This window comes from Genypterus blacodes, unplaced genomic scaffold, assembly GCF_046128005.1.
Source record: "Genypterus blacodes isolate CSIRO-AG114 ecotype Tasmania unplaced genomic scaffold, CSIRO-AGI_Gbla_v1 ptg000055l_1, whole genome shotgun sequence".
In the NCBI taxonomy this organism is placed as follows: domain Eukaryota; kingdom Metazoa; phylum Chordata; class Actinopteri; order Ophidiiformes; family Ophidiidae; genus Genypterus; species Genypterus blacodes.
Window position 1 is genome coordinate 7,057,862 of NW_027466867.1, and position 22,954 is coordinate 7,080,815.

Below are 22,954 nucleotides of genomic sequence, written 5' to 3' on the forward strand. Positions count from 1 at the left end.
GTGTGTGTGTGTGTGTGTGTGTGTGTTAGTGTAATAGTGGGTCTTTTGCTTATCTGTATCTGTTCATATCCTTATATTAGGGTCTTGAACTCTCTCTCTCTCTCTCTCTCTCTCCACCCAACTCGTCCTACTCTCACTTGATTGACTTGAATGAATTTCTATATTAAGCAAGTGAATCCATAGGTAACACACACACACAAGTACACACACACACACACACACACACACATCAGAATCATGTCCACATGGCTCGAATTATGTCAGATGTCAATCCATGCATGAGTAGGAAGTAACTAAGTACATTTACTCATTTTCTTGTACTGTAACCTCTTATTCTCTCTCTTATTCTTACATCATCTTTGAAGTTTGAACTATATTGGGATCTACCAGAAAACATGAAACTCAACTAAAGTGTGATATACAAGGTTTTGTCACTCATTAGGGTTAAAAACCAAGCATCTCTGTTTTGGGGACGACAGACTTTGCTTCTCCAAAGTTAGCAAGCTTTTGTATTTAATGACGGAATTCTAAATATTTCAATCCGAACTCTCAAACAAAACTGGAAATCCAATCTTAATGCATGAATAATTTAACATCTGTGCAAATTTTACCTTTGCCTACAAGACAATGATTCACTGGAAATGAATGGTGCATAATCATATTGCTATTTTTATTCAAGTAAAGGATGTGTGTGTGTGTGTTTTCCATCCGTCATTTTCAGGTCACTATGTCACTGCTATGAGTCATGTGACGTGATGCTGTGATGCTGGATGAGGTGACTGCGTGTGTGTGTGAGTTATGTATCGCCTTTGTACGTGTCGGTGCGCATATGTGCAGGTGTGTATGTGAAAGTGCTGATGGGACTCCCTGAGATCCCCATGGAAACCTGCAGCTACAGAAGAACAATCCAGTGCTCTGCCCTTCCTTTTCTGTGGCACTGTCCATTGTGCCTGTAGGTGTGCTGTTGTATGCAGATGTGTTCTGTATGTGTACCTGTGTGTGTGTGTGTGTGTACCTGGTATAAATAGCGAGGGAGACGTGCTGGCCGCTGACTCTAAGGAAGATGATGGCTGTACCGGGACCTCCTCTTCTCCTCCTATCACCGTTCCTCCTGCTGCTGCTCAGCCAGGCGTCCCTGCCTGTAGCTGGATACACACTCACCCCTGGACGACAGCCACAGCACAAAGTCCTCCACCTGGGTGAGGAACACACACACACACACACATAGGATACACACATCACATCAACGCGGATAGTTTTGCTGGAAATGACCCGGCTTTGATTGTTGCCTGTGTGCGATCTCCTCTCAGACTGGCCTCATGATTGTGGGATGGCTCACTTCAAGCCCAACATGGCCGAGAGGATTGTGTCTGGGAATGAAGCCAGACCTCACTCCTGGCCCTGGCAGGTGTCACTACAGGTAAATCAAGAAACAGTTATCTCATGGGATTGAAATCTGTTTCCACACAAGGACGATTGTATTCTAATAGTTACTTACAAATATTCCTGCCTGGTGCTTTTAAATCAATATGTACAATCATTCATCTTGATTGTTGCCCCCAAGGTCAGTTTTAGTAATATCTAAATGTATTGCTCCTTATATTAACAAGTTGAAAACAATTTTTAGGCTATGAGACTAAGACAGTCCATTTGTCAACAGATTAACAGATATTGGTTGATGAGCTCTTAGATCAGGCTGAGAGGTAAAGAGGCTGATGTAACAGGATGGAGGGTGTGCTGCTGTGTCGAAACCCAAATCGCTCCAGATCGCCGAGCTTAGGGCCTGACCTCATTCTGCTGCTGTTTATAATGTTATATGGGTGTGTTTGTGGGTAAACAACCAAGGAACATTGAAATGGCTGAATCCAACATGGTCAGTCATGCTGCATCTCTCCGTGTCTGTCTCAGGTTCGTCCCAGGGGAAGCAAACATTACATCCATGTGTGTGGAGGGACTCTTGTCCATAAGAACTGGGTCCTCACTGCTGCTCACTGCTTCCAGAAGTAAGAACTTTCATCCACAATCAGTAAAGAACAGAAAGTAGAACATACAGTATCTGGTTCTATGAATTATAGTGTAAAGAAAACAAACACCCCGAGTCTTTCCTTTCCCTCCCATTTCGTCTCTCAGGGGGAAAGCTGAGGATGCTGGGAGCTGGAGGATCGTCCTGGGGAAGCACAAGCTGAAGAGGTCAGAGATGCCAGAGAGGGTCTTTCCAGTCAAGCGAATCTACCGCCATGAAAACTTCCGTTACCCCACGCACAGCGAGCTGGACTACGACATCGCCCTGGTGAAAGCTGCCACGGACATTCTACCGTCTGACTTCATCCGCTATGCCTGCCTGCCGCGCAAGCAGACCAGCCTCAAACCAGGACAGTACTGCTGGGTGACCGGCTGGGGAGACACGCGGGGTGAGTGGGTGCAGGAGGCCATGGACCAGACCTGTGTGCACATTACTATATAAAGGGCAGAAGGGCAGCATAAAACATTGTCATCATCAACTACTACACATTTCAGGAGGGAAGGAGAACGTTTCCCTGGCAGAGGCCTTGAATCAGGCGCGTCTGCCCGTCATCGACTTTAAAACTTGCCGTCAGAAGAAGTTCTGGGGCGACCGTGTCCGTGACTCCATGATCTGTGCCGGGTTCAGAGACAAAGAGGATCCACCAGCTGCCTGCCAGGTAAGACTGAGATCTGAATGAATGCTAGTCAGATATGCAGGATGGAGAGACTAAATAATAACACCCCCTTGTTCCTCACCCAGGGCGACTCCGGTGGTCCCCTCTTGTGCCAGCTGGGACACGACCGCTGGGAGGTGCACGGCGTGGTGAGCTTCGGTCCCATCGGCTGCACGGTCGAGAACAAACCCAGCGTGTTCACCCGCACTGCTGCCTACATCCCCTGGATCGAGGCGACGCGCATCAGGGACTTCTTCCTGCACTGAGCAAAGAAGCGCTCCGCTCTGGTCTACATCACATCAGGGTTTACTTCCTTAAAGGCTCACAATCCCAGATAATGAATCTGTTACACCTCCTGCAGTAACAACTTCAAAGTGTACATAAATATTCTCAGTGTCAAATCGTTTCTTACATTATGCATACGATTCTACAGTATTCACTCTGCACTACTCTGAACTGTGCTCCAGCACTTTGTGGACTTGACCTTTTACACCTACACTATATTTGTGCAATAAAAATCAAAAGCAACATCCTACTTAACATTTTTCATGTTTTTTTCTTTTATTATCTCAGAGTTATAGTACAGTAAGTTTGGGACACAAATACAGCATGTACTTCCAATAACAGATCAACAGTGACGTCACGTCTGAAAAGCTCCTAAGTGAGCGTGAGGCCTTGGTGAATCTCAGCGCTCTCCTACTCCAGAGTCCAGAATCAGAGGAACAACCACCGACTCCAGTTCAGTCCGACTGGTGAAACACACACCAGATGTCATTAATTTGTATTGGCTCATTTAACCCAAATGTAATGGGTTATGGTCTCAATTATGACAAATTTCAAAACTAGTTTCTTTCAGTCTCCCAGGTATTTGACCAAAAACAAAGATAAATTAAGTGACACGCCTCCACGTGACATCACCACGAGGTGTTCTGATGACTGATCCACATCAGATCAGTGATGAGAAAACGTGAGGCAGCACAGAGCAGTGAAGTGAGGGGGATTCTAGGGCCGTCTGAAGAGGAACCCAGGTCCGGTTTGACAACTTCTTTTTCCCCCAGACAGGTCTGTTCCATCCCAGAATGCTCCTCACCACGCAGGTGAAGCCAGGTCACACCGCCCTGGAAAGCACACGGCATTTGACCAGAGTCTAATTCCTCTTAGGGCTGTGGTTAAACGCTGTGCGATGGAGATATTTGGCCCTATAATCCGAAGCAGATGTGAACGGCTAGTACAGCCTGGAGGGCGGGGGGGAGCCTCTGAGATGGTCCCAGTTGTTGTAGAGAGCGTAGGCACCCGACAAGGCTAAACCAGCCAGACCTCCACGGGCCACGCCTTTCAGTCCACCTAGGAAAACACAACAACACGATAATGTGTGAGAACGCAGTGTGTGTATATACATAAATCAGCAGACCCATGATACCAAAACATACCAGTATAATCAAGTCAAAACACCATCTGGGTATCAACCTATAGGTACTTTGCAATGATTAATGCAGTACTGTTTGATTCATCACACTGCTATTGGTGTCAAAGGTTACAGAGACTATGTTGTTGTTCTGCAGCATCATGATCATGTATGTATCATAGCCCACAGATGAACAGTCACTTACTGGCTGATTTAAACAGCATCCCTGTGAGAGTCCCAGCAGCCATTGTGTTGATGTCATCCTCTGCTCCTCTCACCTTCTCTATTGCCACACCAAAGACACTATACAACAACGCTGCAATGACAAATAAACACAGGCTTATCAGACAGGACAATGGATTCACAGCAAACGTCTTTAGCAAGTATTGTTATCCCACAGGCTGCTTTGTGTTGGTTAATGTACTTACTAGTATATTGATCTACATTATTTAACACATTGATATGATCTTTTAAGCGCTTACCAACAGAGCCCAGGGAATTAGCCCATGAAGCTCCCTGCCTGGTCACCATGTTGAGAATCCTGAGAGACAAAGCAAACATTTAGAAGACAGGTCAAATCGGCATGCGATACGACTCCAATATGGGCCATCATGGATTCCATACTCACTGAACATTACGAGGTTTGGACCATCCCATCTCCCTGGTCTCCTTAAGGCCCATCCTAAAGCCGTTTAATGATCCAAGTGCCGCTCCTGCACACAAAACAAAGAAGCCAATTGAGTGAAGCGTCCTATTATAAAAATGATAATGTTCATGCAACTGAACAGAGCTAAATCACAACACAGGTGCTGATTGATCCTCACCAGTAATGCAGGAGCCTCCAATGGTAAAGAAAGCCAGTTCAAACCTTCCTCTTGTCTTATTGGCTCCCGTCGGTAGAATGAACTCATCTGTGTCCTGAACAACAAAAATAAAAATGTATCATTATAAAATCTTAAAAATGTAATCAGAACTATTTACTATGAGGAAAAGGTTCCAAGTTAACCAGGGCTTACCTGAACAAGGTACCGAGGGTCTACGTTGAGGTAAGGAGAGAGTGGGCTCATTCCAGTCACTGAAATAACACAAATATATGTTAACTACACACGCGACAGAAGGATGAAAGTCTACTTCAGCCTTGTGAAAAACTAAACTGGATTGACCTAAACATCAACAAATCGTTAAATCCTTTCAGTAAATTATTGGGTAAACTAAAGTAAATTTGCAGATACAAACTTCTAAACAGTGGTTATATTGCAGACCTTCACAGTGGAAAAAAAGATAAGATGGCACTTAAGGCCTTGGAAAGATAAACAGCAAAACCAAGTGAAATTAAGGGTGAACAGCAGTTGCACCCAGGTTAATTAAATAATTGTTCCATATGTATTTAAAAAGTACAAACAACTAATAAGCTCTAGATAACTTTACAGAAATACCAAAACACCTTTAATCACGGTAGGTTATAACCGCCATGATTAAACACCAAAGTGCGTTTCATAATCGTACTATTTAACGCCATTACAACACGACTTTCGACTTCCTTAGCTTAGCCAGCTAACTCACATCACAGGACACTTACAGGGGACACCGGCCAGCTCGGTGTTGGAGTATTCCGGTGCGCCGCCGCCTCCAAACATACTACCGAGACTCGCTTTGAATCCTCCCGACCCGGGTGCGTTGTTGTCCATGGCAGCAAGAAGAGCCGAAGGTCCACCTGGAGGAAATGTCGTTCAGCCGGGAGCAGAAGCTAGCTAGCGGAGCCGACCTGGCTAACACTAGCAACCTAGCTACTTACGTCGAAATACTCTGAATTTAAGACAAAAGTATGAACGACAAGCTGTAGCGTACACTCCTGTCAGCAGAGTCGACCCCGTCAGCTCTCGATTTAGATCCTAACTAGGATTTAAATTCGTTTTTCTTATAGATCACCGAGCTAGCGTTCGCAACATGGCATTGACCTCCAGCAGTATCACGTTCGTACAGTGCCGTAAAGCAAGGTGACCGACTCCCAACTGTCGTAATGTAACTACTGTAATCAGGGGAAATACAAAACACCTGCTGTCGTCACACACTTAATGAATACTATATAAACTTATTGAACATATTTTTGTTTGATTGTCAAACAATAAAGATGAGCAGGAAAAATAATGGGAGTAATATAACAAGATTAATATTACATAAGTAAATGACCTTGGTTAAATATTTAACACATAAAAATATCCCTGACCAATGGATTTATCACTGAGCTGGATTGAACTACCAAGCCTTTTTAAATAAAAACTAATTCAGTTGTGATTGATATTTGTTTGATATTCTATTTCCATTTTCATATGCGAAATCTGCAAAACTTAAAACTTAAAATGAAAGTTTTTTCATTTAGAATTTCAAGTAAAAAATCCAATCAAATTAAAATTCTTTCCGCATGTTTCTTGTTGTTATTATGGCTGAAATGAAAAATGTTCTAATAAGCATGTGAATTAAAACATAAAACATTTTAAAGAGACAGTCGAAGTTTTCCATTTTGTCCACAGGAGGGCAGGAGACAGTAGAAAGTCCAGCCAAGCTAAAGAAGGGTCACAGGGACTCCTCACTGCTCATTTTAATTTAGCCTGATTTAATTGACTGATTCAGTTAGATGTATTTCCAGTCACGAGAGATACAAGTTAGACTTGCACGAGGCTGTTTATATATCTTGAAGCTATACTGGGAACTTGGTTAAATTACTTTCATATGACACCTGTCTTGACTGTGAGTATACAAGTTCCCACCTTCCAAGCATACAGGATACTACCCCTGATGCAACAGAGAGGGCAACAGAGACCACACACACACACACGTACGCACACATGCACATATCTGCAGCACTGCCGGGCCATCTGGTGCCGGTCAAAGGGACACAGGCACTGAAGGAATTTAGTGTGTTGAAATTCACAAATAACAGAGCATCTTATTTGGATTCAGTCATTGTATGTGTGTATTCAGAAGGGGCCAAGTGGAGCGATGAAGTTTGCCATTGTCACCCAGTGTGGGTGTTTTCAGACTCTCTGGCATGATCTGTGAGTTAGTGTTCTGTGTATTACTGCCCAGTGTGCCCACTGTCTTCCCACAATGCCCCATTCAGCCTTGGGCCTCTCTCTCTCGTCCCCCTCTCGCTCTGTCACTCTCACGCTCTCTCTCCAATAGCTGCCACCCATTTTCCTCCTATGGCTAATCATCAGTGGGCTGCAAACCAAATTTTGGTCGCGGGGATAAAATAGCTGTGATGTCATCTTTGTTATCGCCATCTTCTTTAGCAATTCTTGTCAATTCTCCCTCTCTTCCTCTCTCTCTCTCTGTCTGCCTCTCTCCCTCTCTCTCTCACTGAGCTCCCGAACACAAAAGACAGAGAGGCCACGACAGGACCCCAGTGTATGCTGGTTGTCAAGGAGACAAGGAGACAGTGTTGGGTCTTTAAACTGCCTCAGAGGGGTGTGTGGAGTTAGGGGGAGTTGGCCTTATTTACATGGGAAGAAGACAAGGGAGAGTGGGAAAGAGAGAGAGAGGTTGAAATACAACTTTTGAGGCATTTGCTGCAGCTTAGACTTCAGTGTTATTCAGCTAAAATCACTCTGCTGGTCGCTCATCAAATATTTACCAAGCAGAGAAAATCTGGAGCTGTTCATTATGTGGAGAATGCGCTGCGTACATAGCAATGTAAATCAAGCTGTCTTTTCCCCTCTCTCTCTCTCTCTCTCTCTCTCTCTCTTTCTTTCTCCCACCAACCCTAATCTTTCTCTCTCTCTCTCTCTCTCGCTCTCTCACACACTCACCCATGCACATTTGCACAAAAACACACTTTGATTGTAAGCTCTAGGAGCTTTGGGCCCCTATGCTGGCAATGGCAGGAGGAGACTGCAGAATACATTACCAGATGCTTGAAGAGTGTTTCATACTGGACTCAAGGAGAAAAAACAGGAACTTGACTGAAAACAGGAAAAACAGAGACAAGAGCACACACCCACCCAAATGAACTTGCACCCCCACCCATCTCCACACACACACTTTATTTTTTCCCTCTTTTCTCTCTCCCTCTCTCTCTCATGATATATCAGACTCCTTTCCAGCCATCAGCGCTTCAACACTTTGCCTTCCTGTTCAGGTCGTTGTCAGCAGCTGTCACATAATGTCCCTTCTCTCTCTCTCTCTCTCTCTCTCTGCGATCAGAGTTGGGGTTGCGGCCTCAATGCAGGCTCGACTCCAAGCTTGAAGTTCAATATCACCCCCCACCCACCCACCCCAACTTCACAATGAAAGCAGGAAGGGCAGGGAGAGGACGGATAAACCACCCACTGCTACATTCACCACAGAAAACCCCATGTGTACTTCAAACTTTCAAACAAGTGTATGTGCTGGTGTAAAGCAGATTACATCTAGAGTTAACATCAAGTTGCTTAAATTGCCTGAGAACAATATTAGAATAACAATCTGTAGGCTTCAGTACTTGCACAAGTGCACCCTCAGAATGGAAAATGAGACAAAATAAGACAAATGTTGCTACCATGACACATGTAGGTTATTAACAGAGCGCTCGGGGAGACACTAGACTTTAGGGACAAACTCTGATCTCTTGTAATATTTACTCTGCAGATGTTTGAGGGCGAGCTCGTACAATCAATTTCCCTTCAATTCCCCAGCCACCCCGAGCTCCAAACCTGAAACCCCCTTTTTTTTGTTGCACACATGCGTGCCTCTAGGAAACCATGGTGAGCTGGGTGTGTTTTGTTCTCTCTTATTACACACATCTCTGCAATGCTCGCACAAATAGCAGGAACAGAGAGAAAAGGGCAGGAAAGGAGAAGTGGGAGAAACATATTAGGGCTTTTTGCCTGCATTTGCTCTCAAGTACTGTGTGTTATTGTTGACTCAAACACACTTTGAGCTTTCCTCAGCGTCCAAGGAGTGTTTGTCGATTAGTATGCAGAAAGGAAGCTGGTTTGCATAATTAAGAGCTATAGAGAAAAAGCAACAAAGTTTGTTAGTTTCACAAGTATGAGTTTAATAGTGTGCTAGATTGCCTTCCAGTACAAAGAGTTATGCTGACTCAGAATACTTTTAAAAGTTAAAATCCAACATTTTTTCATTCTTAGACACACATGTATCTCAAACGAATCCAAAGCAGAGACAGATACCATTAAAGTGGTTAATAGTCACAGAAATGGTAACAGTTAGTAACCTACACTTGGCACTGAAGAGTAGATTAATGTTGTAATACACTGTTAATCGTCACACTTACTGTATATACAAAAGGCACAGAAGGGAAGCAATGCTGATCTTAAAGGCTCAAGTTAATACAGAGAACATCAGAGACTCCAGTTTATCAGGACATTGAGAATGTAATGGGACTTGATTACCAATGAATGTCATAATGACTGATAATGTGAAGTATACATGATATTATATTCTTCAAATTATTCTCCATGATAAGGCATAATGTTCTTATCTGAAAAGGTCATTTAATGTTATTTTCACGTACAAAATAGAATATAAAAATACATTATAAACTTGTTACAGATGTTATCACTCCATGTCTGTTTTATCAAGGCATCAGTTGGTTCGTGTGCAGTAAAAGGAACAGTGGTTCACACACTGTCAAATTGTATGGATACACATGCAAATACACTTATGGACACATTCATCTGCATAAAACAAAACAAAGACAATCAACCAAACAAAAAAGATCAAATATAACACTGTTCTATTGAGGCTTCCACTCCTCTCATAAACATCGTGGCTCTGCTTCAATAATGCAATGCACTTCCAATGCAATGGAGCCACTTTTTGGCACTAAATTATGAAATCGAGAAGCGATATGAATGTAAAGACATAATATGCATCTCACAATTAAGCTGCATTACATTTCATTCAGTCCTCGTATATCTGCATAAAACCAAATAGCATTATTGTGTATAGTTAAAGATTTAGGTGTAACATTGTTCCGTCTTTCTCAATAAATAAAGGCACTTTTGTTCAAGCTCATACAATACTGTAGTGTGATAAAGGCAAAGGCATCATTGTGTACGTCCTCAACATTAGACAAAAGAAGTCCAACCTTCCCTCTGTGTGTGTGTAAGTGAACAGCAGCTTGTGTGCGTGTGTGTGCGTCCACTCACTGTTGTGCTGAAAGGCAGATTATAGTTTCATTTGAACTGAAATGCAGAAAAAGATGCGACACCGAGTAAACAGGAGAAGGTTACATGACGTAATCAGGACGGCAGTGATGCTTTCACTTACACTTAGAAACACTCAGAGATACTTTGGCATTTTGGATTTGGATGAGTTATTTTGCTTCTCCGAGCACTTGTCACATTATGCTGAAAAGGGTTATGTGTTGGCATTGTTAGCATTCCATATTTAACAAAGTGGATGGCTTTTCCTGGTTGCCACAGTGGTCAAAATGCTACCAAACCGCCTTTAAAGGAAGCTGAGGCACAAATGTACTGTTAAAAAGCTTGACTGACGGACAGAAAATGGAAAATTTTAAGCGACTATTAATAGCTTTGCTCATTTACCAACGTAAAATATTAAATATTACCTAGTAAAGATCTGCTGCTTTTCTCTATATAATATCATGGAATATACTATATATATTTACATTTTCAACTTCAGACTAATTTAAAAACTACTGATGACTTGTGACAGAGACTTGTTGTCATTATTTTTTGACATTTTAAAGATGAAATGATTGATACAAAAATAATTAATAGATTGATCCCTTCTGAACTGTTTGGAAACTTAGATATTGTGACAAGTGCCCAGTGAAGAAAAATAAAAAGGTTCAAAATATCAACATATCCCTTTTAGTTCAGTGTTCCTGGAAGGTGTTTGTGGAGGATAGGCCATTATCATTATAGCTATCATGCCATTAATGTAGTCATTATTATTATTATTATTATTATTGTTACGTCACATGGACTGAGGTTGGGGGGGTGCAGGTCAGGGTTCACAGCTGACCCATCAGACCATGGCCGTTTGGCACAGGCGGGGATGATTGGGGGCCTATGACTGGTATGGGATCCATCCCCATTGAAGTCTACAGGAGGACTGAATGGCTATTAGAGATTGTGACTTTGACAGTTGGGTGTAAAAATGTTTGGGCTGGGAGTTTGGTTTGGACTTTTGAAAAAAAGGCACGTTTGGTTAAGTACAGTTAGGACTTGGTGATGGGCGGGTCCTGAGGTTTATCTCCATGATCGCTGTCGTCTGCTTGGTTGGTTAGACAGAAGCAGCCAGGTTGTTCCCAATGTGCTGGTCTCTGGTTGGCTGAGCTGGGGAAGTGGAGGGGCCGTGGGCCAATGAACACGCCAGCAGGCAGAGATGGGTGGGTCATCAGTGGGCAGAAAGGTCAGAAGGTCAAGGGGTCATGGGTTAGTTGCCGTGGCAGCTAGAGTTAGACAGACAGAGACGGACAGACGTGGAAAAACGAAGGAAACATAAAGGGCACATAAAGGGGGGACATAAAAAGAAAAAAGATAGAAGAGAGATTAGTGTCAGCTAGTGGCGTCAGGATGACAACAAGGCAGATCTACTGCAGTCGCACGGCGTGAGGGGCACTACAGGAAGTGCTTAATGCCTTCATGAGCTCTGCATAACCATTCAGAAGGGCTTACATTAACCCTGGGAGGTTGACATAAGGAATGGCTTGTTAGCGATGCTCACTCGGCTCATGAAGGCGTTTACACGGTTACGTTTTAGGAGATACACCTCCCACATCACGTGACTGCTGCTACAGTGAAACTACTCATGCTAGCTGGGCTATGCCTAGCACAGACAGACAGTGAAACCATAGACAGACAGGGAGACAGCATGGTTTCATGTGGGTGATAGAGTGACCTGAATGTCCAAAGAAGGTGTCTGGGCCTCTGGTGTACTTCAATGACAAGTAGCACCCACGTTTAGCAGCAGGTATAAGATCTTGACCATTAACAGTTATGATTAAGTAAAGGTTTACTGATTATTGATTGATCTGTTTGATATGAAGTATTAGCAGAGCACCTAGAATCTACAGTAAGCACAGAGGCACCATAAGAGACAGCGATGAGAGGTTAAGAGATGGTGATTTTAGAGGCATTTAAGAAACAAGATTATCAATAGACATTCTAACTACAATAATTTAGAGGCTTTGGTTTTCTTTCGAGATTTTTTTTTTCAATATTCATCTTTATTGCCTTTTAGTGTTTTTTTCCGTCCATCGTGTACAACAAGAGCACCACCGCTCACACACATCGTAGCTAGCTAGTCCATTTCTATTGCATAAAACAGTGGCGAGGCCTGTGGATGGAGAAGGCCGCCTGATCTTAAATACACAGAGCAAAACACTGCCTTCATTGCCACCCTCATGGTGACTAAACAGTCAGAACTACACATTTTGAATAAAGTTTACATGGAGACACTTCACCTATAAAAGCATACTGTAAAAACAAAAATAAAAATTTACAAACTAAAACAAAACAAAACAAAAATAACTAAAAAATACTACAAGTATTTCCAAGCGATTTTGTTCCATAAGCTTAAAAAAAAGCACTTAAATCCTTAAAATCCCTATATACAAACTTATTTTGCAGCTAAATACATGGTAACAGCACCACTCTGGCTAGGAAATATATGAAAGATGTAAACAGCCCCAATGATAAAGTCCAGTGGGCAACTGATAAGACCACAAACAACAGTATTTCATAAAAAAGAGCTTGTAACACAGACTTCAGTAGTTATCACACGCTGTGTTTTAGTAGTAAAAACCAAAAGATCATATCGCACTCGAACTGAGTTACCTTCATAAAAAAGACAGTCACGCTAAAGTGTCATAAAGGCATTGGGCACAACACAGGAATTAATTATTCAAAGAGCAAATAGTGGAAGTCTAACTCCTGGAATGAAGTTGGGTATAAATAAAATCTCCTACAGCACTTTGTAGGTTAAAGAGCAGTAGTGAAAGAGACAAACAAGGATGGAAACGTTCTGAGGGACGACTCCAAATCCCGGAGTCACAAGGACCGAGTCACATGAACGTAGTGATCCATTCTAATTGGGAAGCTCCTGACCTGTGGGCCGTCCAGGTTCTCTAACAGGCGGCAAAGTTAACCGCCGCAGCTGTCACACTAACGCTGCTTCACATTTGTGACCTTTTCAATTGATACAGTTATTTCTTTTAAGGCATGCCATATTATACACACATGTAAACTGACATTGGTCCATTGGTCTGCACGCACACTCACACAGACACACACACACATACAGAGTGACTGGTGAGCTAACTAACCTCTGTCTGTGGTCACTACCCTTTGGTAAGGATGGATTCTCTTGTCGTGGCGTCGTACCTTAGTGGTCATGGCACCTGATAACAGCGCGATGACATCGCCAAAACAGAACACAGAAGGTTACTCATCAGAGAGAAACACACACACACAGTCCACCCATGGCACCAACATCACTGAACCGGGAAATTACAAAGCGTTTCAAGGCTAAAGGTGACGTTAAATAAAACAACGTGTTTCTAAGTGACAGAATCTTTCATTGTTCTGTGGCCTCCTGCTCTCTAGAGTCCATATTAACCCAAACAACTAGTTTCTCACTATGTTTCACTGACGGATTCCATGTGGCCGTAGTCAAAGTCAGTCTGTGGATGCCTGATCAAAAATAACACACACTAAATCACAAACTGCGGCGCTAGCATAGCTACTTGCTCACTAAAACCGTGTTAAAAGTACAAACTGAAGCTGAACTATTAAAAAAAGGTAAATAGGTTACGCTGTCACACCACAACGTTAGTCGGCAAATCTGCTAATACATCGAGGGAATTAAAAGAGTAACGAGCAAAGGGAGCTGTCAGGGAATCTCTCATCCTAAGAGTGAGCAAACTGTGCGTGTTTGCTCTGTAGGGCATGTATGTATGTATGTATGTAGGGGGGGGGTCTCTGAAAGCCAGTCCATGTGTGTGCTAAGAGGGGTTGCTAACACTTAGCCTTTGGTTGGGAAAGCCATACCTGCCAAAACAAAGAGAGAAGGTGCAGTTAGTCCAGCACTCTGCTTCCCCGTGTATCTATGAATCCCAGTATGGAGGGATACTGAATGTGTTTACCTAATACTCCGGTTGAGTCAATTGGGTATTCCAATATGGAGGGCGTGAGTGTGTAGGGATACTCGTATGGTGTGTAGATAATTCCAGATTCTGGCGCTTGCTGCAGCAGCGTAGCGTGCGGATTGCCTCCCGGCATGAGGGCGGAGCTCTGGATCTGACGAATCAGAGGCATGAGGGTAGCGCCGCAGGGGGCAGGGTTCCGCAGGGCGGGAGGCAGGACCTGCGTCGGGCCGGCGATGAGCCGAGGCGCCTGTGGGGTCCCTAGAGGAAAGGCCGCAGTGGCTGCACAACCCCACCCGAGGTCACACACACGCACACACAGAGGAGAAGACAAAAAAGAGACAAACAGTCTATTTAACAGGAGAAACAGAGCCATTGTTCATATTTACAGTGGACTCCTGTATTGGCGGCCTTGAACCGACACCCCCCCCCCCCCCATACCACACCCTCTCCCCCACAAATGAGCAATGATGTCATCCTTACGCATCTTGACATTGGCGTCTCTGTAGGTTCCATTGAGAATGGCCAGCTCCATCAACTGCATTTTCTTCAGGTTGTCCTCCCCCTCGGCCTACACACACACACGCAAACACAGCAGAGACAATGAGCTTCTTCACCATCAGCCTTGAACTCATCAAACAAATGAAAGAAGATTTCAGACGAGAAGTCATTACTCCAAAAAATGTTTGCCGAAGACAAATGACTGTTTCCATTGTTACTTAAGAGCTGAACTTTAATCATAATTGTAACATTGTTGCATTGGAGCAAGTAGGGCGTTGAACGCACCACACGAGACACGGGCCTGAGTCATGACAAGTTTGGTTCTTAGGCTCCGGTTACAGCTCTGTGAAAAGCCTGACCGATTTACAGTTGGACAGCAAGGTCAACTAGGTTAAGCTAAGAGACATCATTAGCTGTAACCTCCACACACCCACACACACACGGACACACACACATAAACATAGACCAACAGGTGTTGTGTTCCTGATTGCTTTGACACTTCTTCCACACTCGACCTTTGGGTTTGGCTGATACCGTGCTGCGATTAGAGCTGAAAGACAAACGTCCCCGCTGGTCTTTTCAGTGTGTTTCCATTGTTAGAAATAATGTTTGGAGAAAAACGGTAGGAGTCTCCTGATATGAAAATATGTGAGTGTCCTTTGTAAGCAGATGTTTATACAATGTACAAATCGGTTCTTCCTTCTTCTGGTGTTTGCGCATGTCTGTCTGTGTATGTGTGTGTGTGTAGGGGGGAGAAGTAGGTGGGCTGGAGAATGTGAGAAATGTTGAGGAGTGCAATCAAAATGTCCTCTTGTGCGCACAACAAAACGTCCCGGGAGAATGAGGAATACTGTAGCCAGTAGTCGGGAATGAAGTGAGTTGTGAACGAGTGAAAGGAGTGATGGAGTGGGGAGAAGGAGTGAACAGACTCCCCATTCATTCCCTCAGCCTTTCAAACAACCCGGGGTTACCATGGAAACCCCTTTATGCATGTTCCCTAATTACCCTAACCCCTTACACACTCTCTCGTACACACAGAGACACACACAAAAAAAAACACAAAAAGACACACACTTGGACCGACAATCCCCTTCCCCCTTCTAGATACATGCATGCATACCAACACACAGAAATCTCATCCAGTCACACACACATTGATAAAAATTGGGCGTCGTGGGTCCGAGTGTTACTCACAGCGGGTACCAGAAGTTTCTTGACCTCGTTGATGGCCCGCTGGAGTTTGATTTTGGCCCGGTTGTGTGTGTCCTCCACAGTGATCAGGACGTGGAGGTCTTCGCTCAGGTGCTCCCAGTTGGGCTTTCCTCGGTTCATCTCCTCCTATAACACAAACACACACATACGTTTCAAATAAATGGTTTCCTTGAATCCACCACAAGGGCTAAATAGAGACGGAACAGGATTTTGTTTTGCTTGTTTGGCTCCATTTTTGGATCAGCCAGACAAACACAGAAGGGCTCACGGTTCAAGGTCGTGTAATACGCAACTTGAGAGCCATGTGCATGGAACGTCATGGTGTTACGCCCGCACTCTCTCTCTCTCTCTCTCTCCCTGTCGCTCTCTCTCTCTCTCTCTCTGCTGAAATTACTTAGCCAATGAATCAAAATTCGGGTATAGATCAAAATAAGGACACTTTTATCATTCATCAAGTATAAATATCAAAATATCTGCTGGGCGTTCCTTTAAATCATGATTTGCTGATTTAATTGGGTCAGATCAATTAAAGTGAACAGCTTTGGGGTCTTTTTAAATGACTGTATGCAACCTGAAGTCATCACTGAGAATGATAAGAAGATGAATCACCTTGTCAAAAGATAATTAGCTAAAAAGCTTTACTGTTTGGTAAAGCTCAGAGCAGTGAGACAAGCGAGATGGAACAGGAAAACAAAATAAAATAACATCAAACAATAGCAGATAAGTAGGTTGATTGACAATGTAAGTAACTGGCAGTGGCCTTTGTTAAAACGGAAACGAGGAAACCTCCCACCTCAGTGTGGTTTAGTGAGACATTCTGTCCTCTGTGTGTTTTTGCAAGTGCGATGTATCATTGTAAAGAACACTAAAAGTCAACATATCTCCCTCTCTCTTCCCTCCCTGCTGTCTCCCACTGTGTCTCTGTTTTCCTTCCTCTCTTTTTCTCTCTCTCTCTCTGAGGGGCGTGCGAGGTAGGGAATGTTCTGGAGAGAGAGGGGGTGATGGAATGCTGGACTTGCTCCACCTGCCGTTTGGAAAGCTCGGGCCAACCGCGTCCAAACACCAGACACCAGGGGAGAGGAAGGGAGGACAGATGGACCGAACACCGGGACAGAGGGGAAAAACTGAGCGCCCGGAAAAGTCATTGTCGGAGGAGGAAGGGTGATAAATAGATAGATAGATAGATAGATAGATAGATAGATAGATAGATAGATAGATAGATAGATAGATAGATACTTAGACTGACTATATTATCAAAAGATTACTATACATACAGAGAAATGATGGGAATCAACACTGCGACAATCTGTTAAAGTGCACCATGTATGTGGCAGCTTGACCTGAGAGGATGAGGGGACATATTTGTGGTTTGTGGTTGTTGTGTGTGTGTGCACCTTCTTCTTGTCCCTCATGGAGCCCTTTCCTCGCACCATAATCTTGCAGCCCGTCTCTGCCTCCAGTTGTTTGGCTGTGAGTCCACGTGGGCCCAGGATTCTGCCTACAAAGTTGAACTACAAGAGCAAAACACAGTGAGGAAAAAAAGGCCCTGAAGGAGGAAAGATCATCTGCAGAGAAACAAGTCTTTCACCGTGTGTGTGTGTGTGTGTGTGTGTGTGTGTGTGTGTGTGTGTGTGTGTGTGTGTGTGTGTGTGTGTGATGTGTGAGTGTGTTACTAAGAGCGACAAAAATAGCTCATTATATGGCTGCTGGCTGGTGCTGGTGGCATGACAGGACAGCGGCGTTCTCTTAACCTTATCTGTCACTAAGACTGAGTGATTAACTAGACAGCTGCCCTGTGTGTGTGTATGTCTGTGTGTGTTTGTTTAACACAACACCGTCTCTGCCAGCCTTTCTTCAGATAATTCTACTCCTATCATCCAGCCCACTCCTGCTTCATTTCTACACTTGAGTGTCTCTGCATGTCTGAGTGTGTTTTGTAACAGAATGTTGGTTTCGGTGGCGATTACAACATATTCTCTGGAGTCTCTGGGACACGACACATACAGATAGAGGAACTGCTCTCTATATTTAACCTTGATCTCAACCATTCCAACGTGCTTCTGTGTGTGTGCGCCCTGTTAGTCTCCTGTCATGTGAACGAGGACAGCCTGTCATTGTACTCGGTGATTGGTGAGCAAAGGATTTGATGCATGGAGAAAATCATGTGAGCATTCATCTGGATCAACACAACCCATATAGACGTACTTCTCTGGTCAGGGATGCAGTGCGGGGTGAATTAGCTTTACACTGATATTTGGGGGAAAGGCTAAACACACACTGAGAGCATTTTGATGGACTTTCATCAAAAATTAAAACATATTAACATTGTGAATCTGTGCTTTTTAACCTTATCAGTATTAGGAGATTACGCGTGATAACAAAATCAACTTTGTGATAAAAACGTTTACCGCACTTAAAACCACACAGACTACCAGGCTGCCTTTTGTAAAGCTGGGTGAGATAAAAGCGTCCAGGGGGGAAAAGTCAATAGGAACTCTTTTAAAAGGTCAAAGGTCAGAGATAGGTCCACGTCCACATCCACTCACGTCTGGGTATTCCTTGACAGGCACAAAGAGCTTCTCCTGCAGCTGAGCCACGGGGCCGCTCGCCTCTGGAAGCTCCTCCAAGTCCCGCCCATTGAACATGCCTCCGTTCACTGTGTCGTTGTACATGTCCTTGCGTACCCTACCGATTTCTGGGAGACAGGGAGGTGGGGTGGGGAAGGGGGGGAAGAGGAAGCTGTGTCAATTGTGTTGAGGACATACATGGGAATTGAGCAAAACGTTCACATGTCAGATCTCCTGGTTCTTCACGTGATAACTCATTATGGCCGAATTACAGGAAGATCTGAGCGTGACCACAGACTGACAGACAGGCAGTCACAAGCATTCAACACCACAATGTAGAATCTGCTGAACGCTTTGCAGGCCTCATCTCTTACTGACTAATTCCCCCTTTTCTCTGTTTCTTTCTCCAACAATGTTTTACACATTGACACATGCACAAACACACACTATGTTCCCACTTTGTCAACAACCACACTGACGCGGCATTCTGATAAACAATCCCAACTGAAACACACATTTGACATCAACATTAAATTCTTCACAGGTCAATTTTTGGCTTAGATCTGTACAGAAGCACCATATTAACCTGGACCTGACAGTGTTTTTCTGACTGTGTTTGTTTAGGGTCGACTCCATGACCAATACTAGCCTATGACGGCTTAGTAATGGCATGCTTGGGCTATAATAACTGACTACTGCACCACACAAACACATTGGCGACACATACGCACAGGCTCCCGGGTTGAACTAGACCACACACACACACACACACACACACACACACACACACACACACACACACACACACACACACACACACACACACACACACACACACACACGCAGAATAAATGCCTTGAGGCACAAATATCATCTGACCTAAGCAGTCTGACAGCCATGTCTCCCTGCTGTGTGACTGATAAGTCTGACCATAATAACTACAGTAGGACTCTATAATTACAGCCACAGACACAGTGACAACGATGATCCTCTAATAACCCATTCTGACCTGCGAATACAAAGGTGGTTATTAAACATGCACACATGCACACAAACAAATATGCACAGAAAAATCACACACAAGGAGCTTTTGTCACGGTTCAGTTCAAAAGGACTGAGTGAGTGAGGCGTGAGAGAAGTTGAAAGAAGATGTAGAGAGAAATAATGAGAGAAAGATAAAGTGGTGTGCTGTTACGGGCCTTATCTCAACACTTCAACCTGTCACAGCTTTATATATAGACCGGACGAGAGTGTTTCCAAATACGCTACAATCACACATCCTGGCTATATGTGTGACTTGAGGTCTTTCTTATTACCCTGCATGGACCAGATGAAACATTCGGTGCCTCGTCCATATCTAGGGTGAAACTAAAGGCAAAGGGTGTAGTTCTTGCTTCATACACTGCCTTTCAATCTAAAAATAGGTTTCATACTATAATATATAAGCTTGGGTATCAGTTGTTACTGAGGAGATGTATGTTGACATATTTATTATATAGAGGTAATCTAGTATGAGGACAAACTCTTCTGCCATCATGCGACTTGTCACACCCCACAAGCAAGGACCTCTGTGATCCCTCTGTGTACAACAACAGACCCACAGGCTTCTAGTAACTGGCCTGAAATGACACATTGAACAAAATGGCACCACATTTACAAACCTACACACGCTTGAAATGCTTGTTTACCACTTTTGGCCCCCATTCAGTGGTGTTTACTCAGTGTTATCTGTTAACAAGTACAGCATACTGATCAGCCATACAAACAACAAGTCCTGGGCACTGCAGGCGACCTCAAATCAAATATGCTACACAATGACAAGCTCTCGTTCCTGCACAGGGATGGGCTGCAACATTCACATAAGCCTGCGCATTAGGTCACTGGGAAAGACTAACAACTGTCTGTTTGTTCCCATCACCAACAGTGTGTGTGAGTGAGAGAGAAAGAGAGAGAGGGGAGAGACAGAGAGAGGGGAGAGGATGTCTTACTGTGTGTGTGTGTGTGTGTGTTTGAGAGAGATCTGCTGCTCTTATTGGCACATCCTAAACACACAATTACTTTCATAATAATTCCTAATTAATGTTTACCGTGACTTATGTTGAGTGAGTAACTAACTACAATTAAACACTGTATTCTTTATATCTCCAGTGTTATGTGGAATAGCATTACTACACAAGTAAATGATTTTGCTGCAGAAAAACAAGACGGTTAGATGAATAACATATATTTTTGACTTTTGGCACTGAATAGACTTAAAGACTTTCAAACTAAATCAAGGCGTGTTACCTTCATCCAGGAGCCGCTCCAGATGCGTGAAGATGCCGCTGAAGTTGGGCAGTGAACTCATCACCTTCCTGTCGTTCATCAGCTGCATTAGGTAGTCCGGGTTGGACTTGGGTCTCTCCTTCACCTCTGTCTCCCCTACCATGGTTCTTCTCTTCTGCTAAACTGAGCTAGAACTTTACTCGTCAAGGATGAAACTTCGACACAAGGGGTGGGAAAGTCACAAACACACACACACACACGCACTCTCTCTCTCTCTCCCAAAAGCGATGCGAGAACCCCACGGGATTCCGCTGACCGCCTCGCTCAAAAAACAACTTTAACTCTCAGCAGCACCGGCACCACTTTGATCGCCTCTCCCCTGATAAAACACTTTGTCTGCGTGCTGGAAATGTCTTCTTTTCCAAGCGTTTTCCCCTCTTTACGACTCTCCCCAGAGTTGGCAAAAGTTCCTTTTTGGGGGAGTTTGCTGTGTTTCTCCAACACGACACAACGGTGACACTTAACCGGGTTCTTTAACGACTAAAATGGACCATCAGCTCTCCTCCGCCGCCTGTCCGTCCGGTGTATCGCTATTCTGCAGCGGGGTTCAACTCCCTATCATATGATTACAGTATAGCAGCACGAGTAGGCTCAGGTTCGGGAGCGCGCTGCGCGTCCCCGGTATCTCTATCAGAGGGGAGGAGGCTTGCACTCTTCCCCTCAGCAGCCCCTCACTGTTCCCAACCCCCACACAATCTCCCATTCTCTCTCTCTCCCCACCACTATAACATTATAATAGGCTCACATATGTATGCACACCTGTTCTGCAACAGTTACTGTCCATCACCTGTTGCGAGTTTGAAGTGTGTGTGAGTGTGTCTGTGTGTGTGTGTGTGTGTGTGTGCAGGTGCCCTCTTACACAAACATGAAACTCTGCAGGCCGCCGATGTTCACACCCTTTCACGTCAAAGACTCACAGTGGGTTTTTCGACTAGAAGGATCCTAGAATAATACGATGGTGTGAGGTTGCGTTTGTTCTCTCTGGGTGGTTGGTTGAGCAGTAGAAACTGAAAATGTCACCGAATTGCTGAAGGGACAGATAGGTGTTAGAGTCTATACTTAACTTGTTGTAAATCACACACACATGTGTGCGCCACACTCGGTGCACGCAGCAGAGAACACAATGTGGCGCGAGTGTGTGTGTGTGTGTGTGTGTGTGTGTGTGTGTGTGTGTGTCCATGCATGCCTTGACTTAAGCCTTTTGTCACCGACTGGCCTCCCACCTTGTCTCTGTCCACTGTTAGACACTGTGTATGTGTGTGTGTGTTTTTGCCTTGTAAGACTAAACGTCTGATTGGGAGTGGGTGGGGATGCAATGTGTCCATGTGCTCATACGTGTCAGAGCCACAGGAATTGTAATGGGGCAGCCGTGTTGGTAATAGCTAGTCAGCTGGTATGGCGAGTATTCAGGGCGGGGGCACTGCATTGTGCTCTCATGGCTCTAACAATGCCCCTCTGAGCAGTCCACACATCTACCAGTCACGGGCCTCTCTCTCTTTCCCTTTCTCTGCTTTTTTTTCTGTCTGCCATATTTATTATTCAGCTGTAGGTAAGTGTAAAGTGAGATTTGGTTGTGGTTGGTCCAGTATGGGTGCCATGACCTGGGCGGGCCACAGGGTCTCAGACCTTTGGAAACCTCAAGGTCAAAGAGTAACCTCATCACATGTCATTCATCTTGTCACTATAAAGGCTTATATCCTATTGTGGATTCATAATTATTGTGAATAATTAATAGATGCCTGGAATGTTGCATATATTCATCAGTGCAACTACTCAATGCATAATTAATAGTCTACATATCATAAGTTAAATTCTGGATGCATACATGACTTTCGTATCAATATCACATCTTTGCAGCCCATTCACGTAGCCGTTAAAGAGTTAAAGATGAGGAGCACATGTTTGGCATGAGTGGGGGAAATAGGGACAGTTGTAGTGATAAAAGAAGAATCTGGTTTGAGGCCTCTGCTATTTCCATTATCACTGTCAGGATAAGCTGTGGATGTGGAAATGGATGATCACATGGATACAAACGGAGATAGTTCAGATTTAGTGTTGGAAGAAGTTATTTTGCTGAAGTACAAGGCGGAGTAATCTGTTTTCCTCATTTGTAATGTTTGTTTTCCAGCAATGTGGAGGCAAACCCAGTTGA

General features: G+C 44.0%; 3 protein-coding genes across 4 annotated transcripts; 1 reads left to right on the forward strand and 2 right to left on the reverse strand.

Moving 5' to 3' along the window:
* The first annotated feature begins 16 nt into the window (after positions 1 to 16).
* Positions 17 to 3,071, forward strand: LOC143002227 (elastase-1). Its single transcript, XM_076152226.1, has 6 exons — positions 17 to 1,199; positions 1,311 to 1,420; positions 1,909 to 2,003; positions 2,131 to 2,411; positions 2,518 to 2,681; positions 2,765 to 3,071. Exons 1-6 carry the CDS (start codon positions 1,064 to 1,066, stop codon positions 2,942 to 2,944), a joined length of 966 nt encoding a protein of 321 aa, XP_076008341.1. The 5' UTR covers positions 17 to 1,063; the 3' UTR covers positions 2,945 to 3,071.
* Positions 3,072 to 3,214: 143 nt separating this feature from the next.
* Positions 3,215 to 6,078, reverse strand: timm23a (translocase of inner mitochondrial membrane 23 homolog a (yeast)). Its single transcript, XM_076151686.1, has 7 exons — positions 5,663 to 6,078; positions 5,100 to 5,158; positions 4,908 to 5,001; positions 4,712 to 4,796; positions 4,566 to 4,624; positions 4,289 to 4,399; positions 3,215 to 4,022 (listed from the first exon to the last, which is right to left on the reverse strand). The coding sequence occupies exons 1-7, from the start codon at positions 5,769 to 5,771 to the stop codon at positions 3,904 to 3,906; spliced, it is 636 nt and encodes a 211-aa protein (XP_076007801.1). The 5' UTR covers positions 5,772 to 6,078; the 3' UTR covers positions 3,215 to 3,903.
* Positions 6,079 to 9,116: 3,038 nt separating this feature from the next.
* On the reverse strand, positions 9,117 to 21,396 carry qki2 (QKI, KH domain containing, RNA binding 2). 2 transcript variants are annotated; one of them, XM_076151684.1, is made up of 8 exons: positions 20,764 to 21,396; positions 18,457 to 18,605; positions 17,305 to 17,421; positions 15,893 to 16,036; positions 14,681 to 14,768; positions 14,198 to 14,479; positions 13,379 to 13,453; positions 9,117 to 11,503 (listed from the first exon to the last, which is right to left on the reverse strand). In XM_076151684.1, the coding sequence occupies exons 1-8, from the start codon at positions 20,903 to 20,905 to the stop codon at positions 11,481 to 11,483; spliced, it is 1,020 nt and encodes a 339-aa protein (XP_076007799.1). In that variant the 5' UTR covers positions 20,906 to 21,396; the 3' UTR covers positions 9,117 to 11,480. The 2 variants fall into 2 exon arrangements, with proteins under 2 accessions (XP_076007799.1, XP_076007800.1); XM_076151685.1 differs by lacking the exons at positions 9,117 to 11,503; positions 13,379 to 13,453 and adding an exon at positions 14,022 to 14,102.
* Positions 21,397 to 22,954: the final 1,558 nt, after the last annotated feature.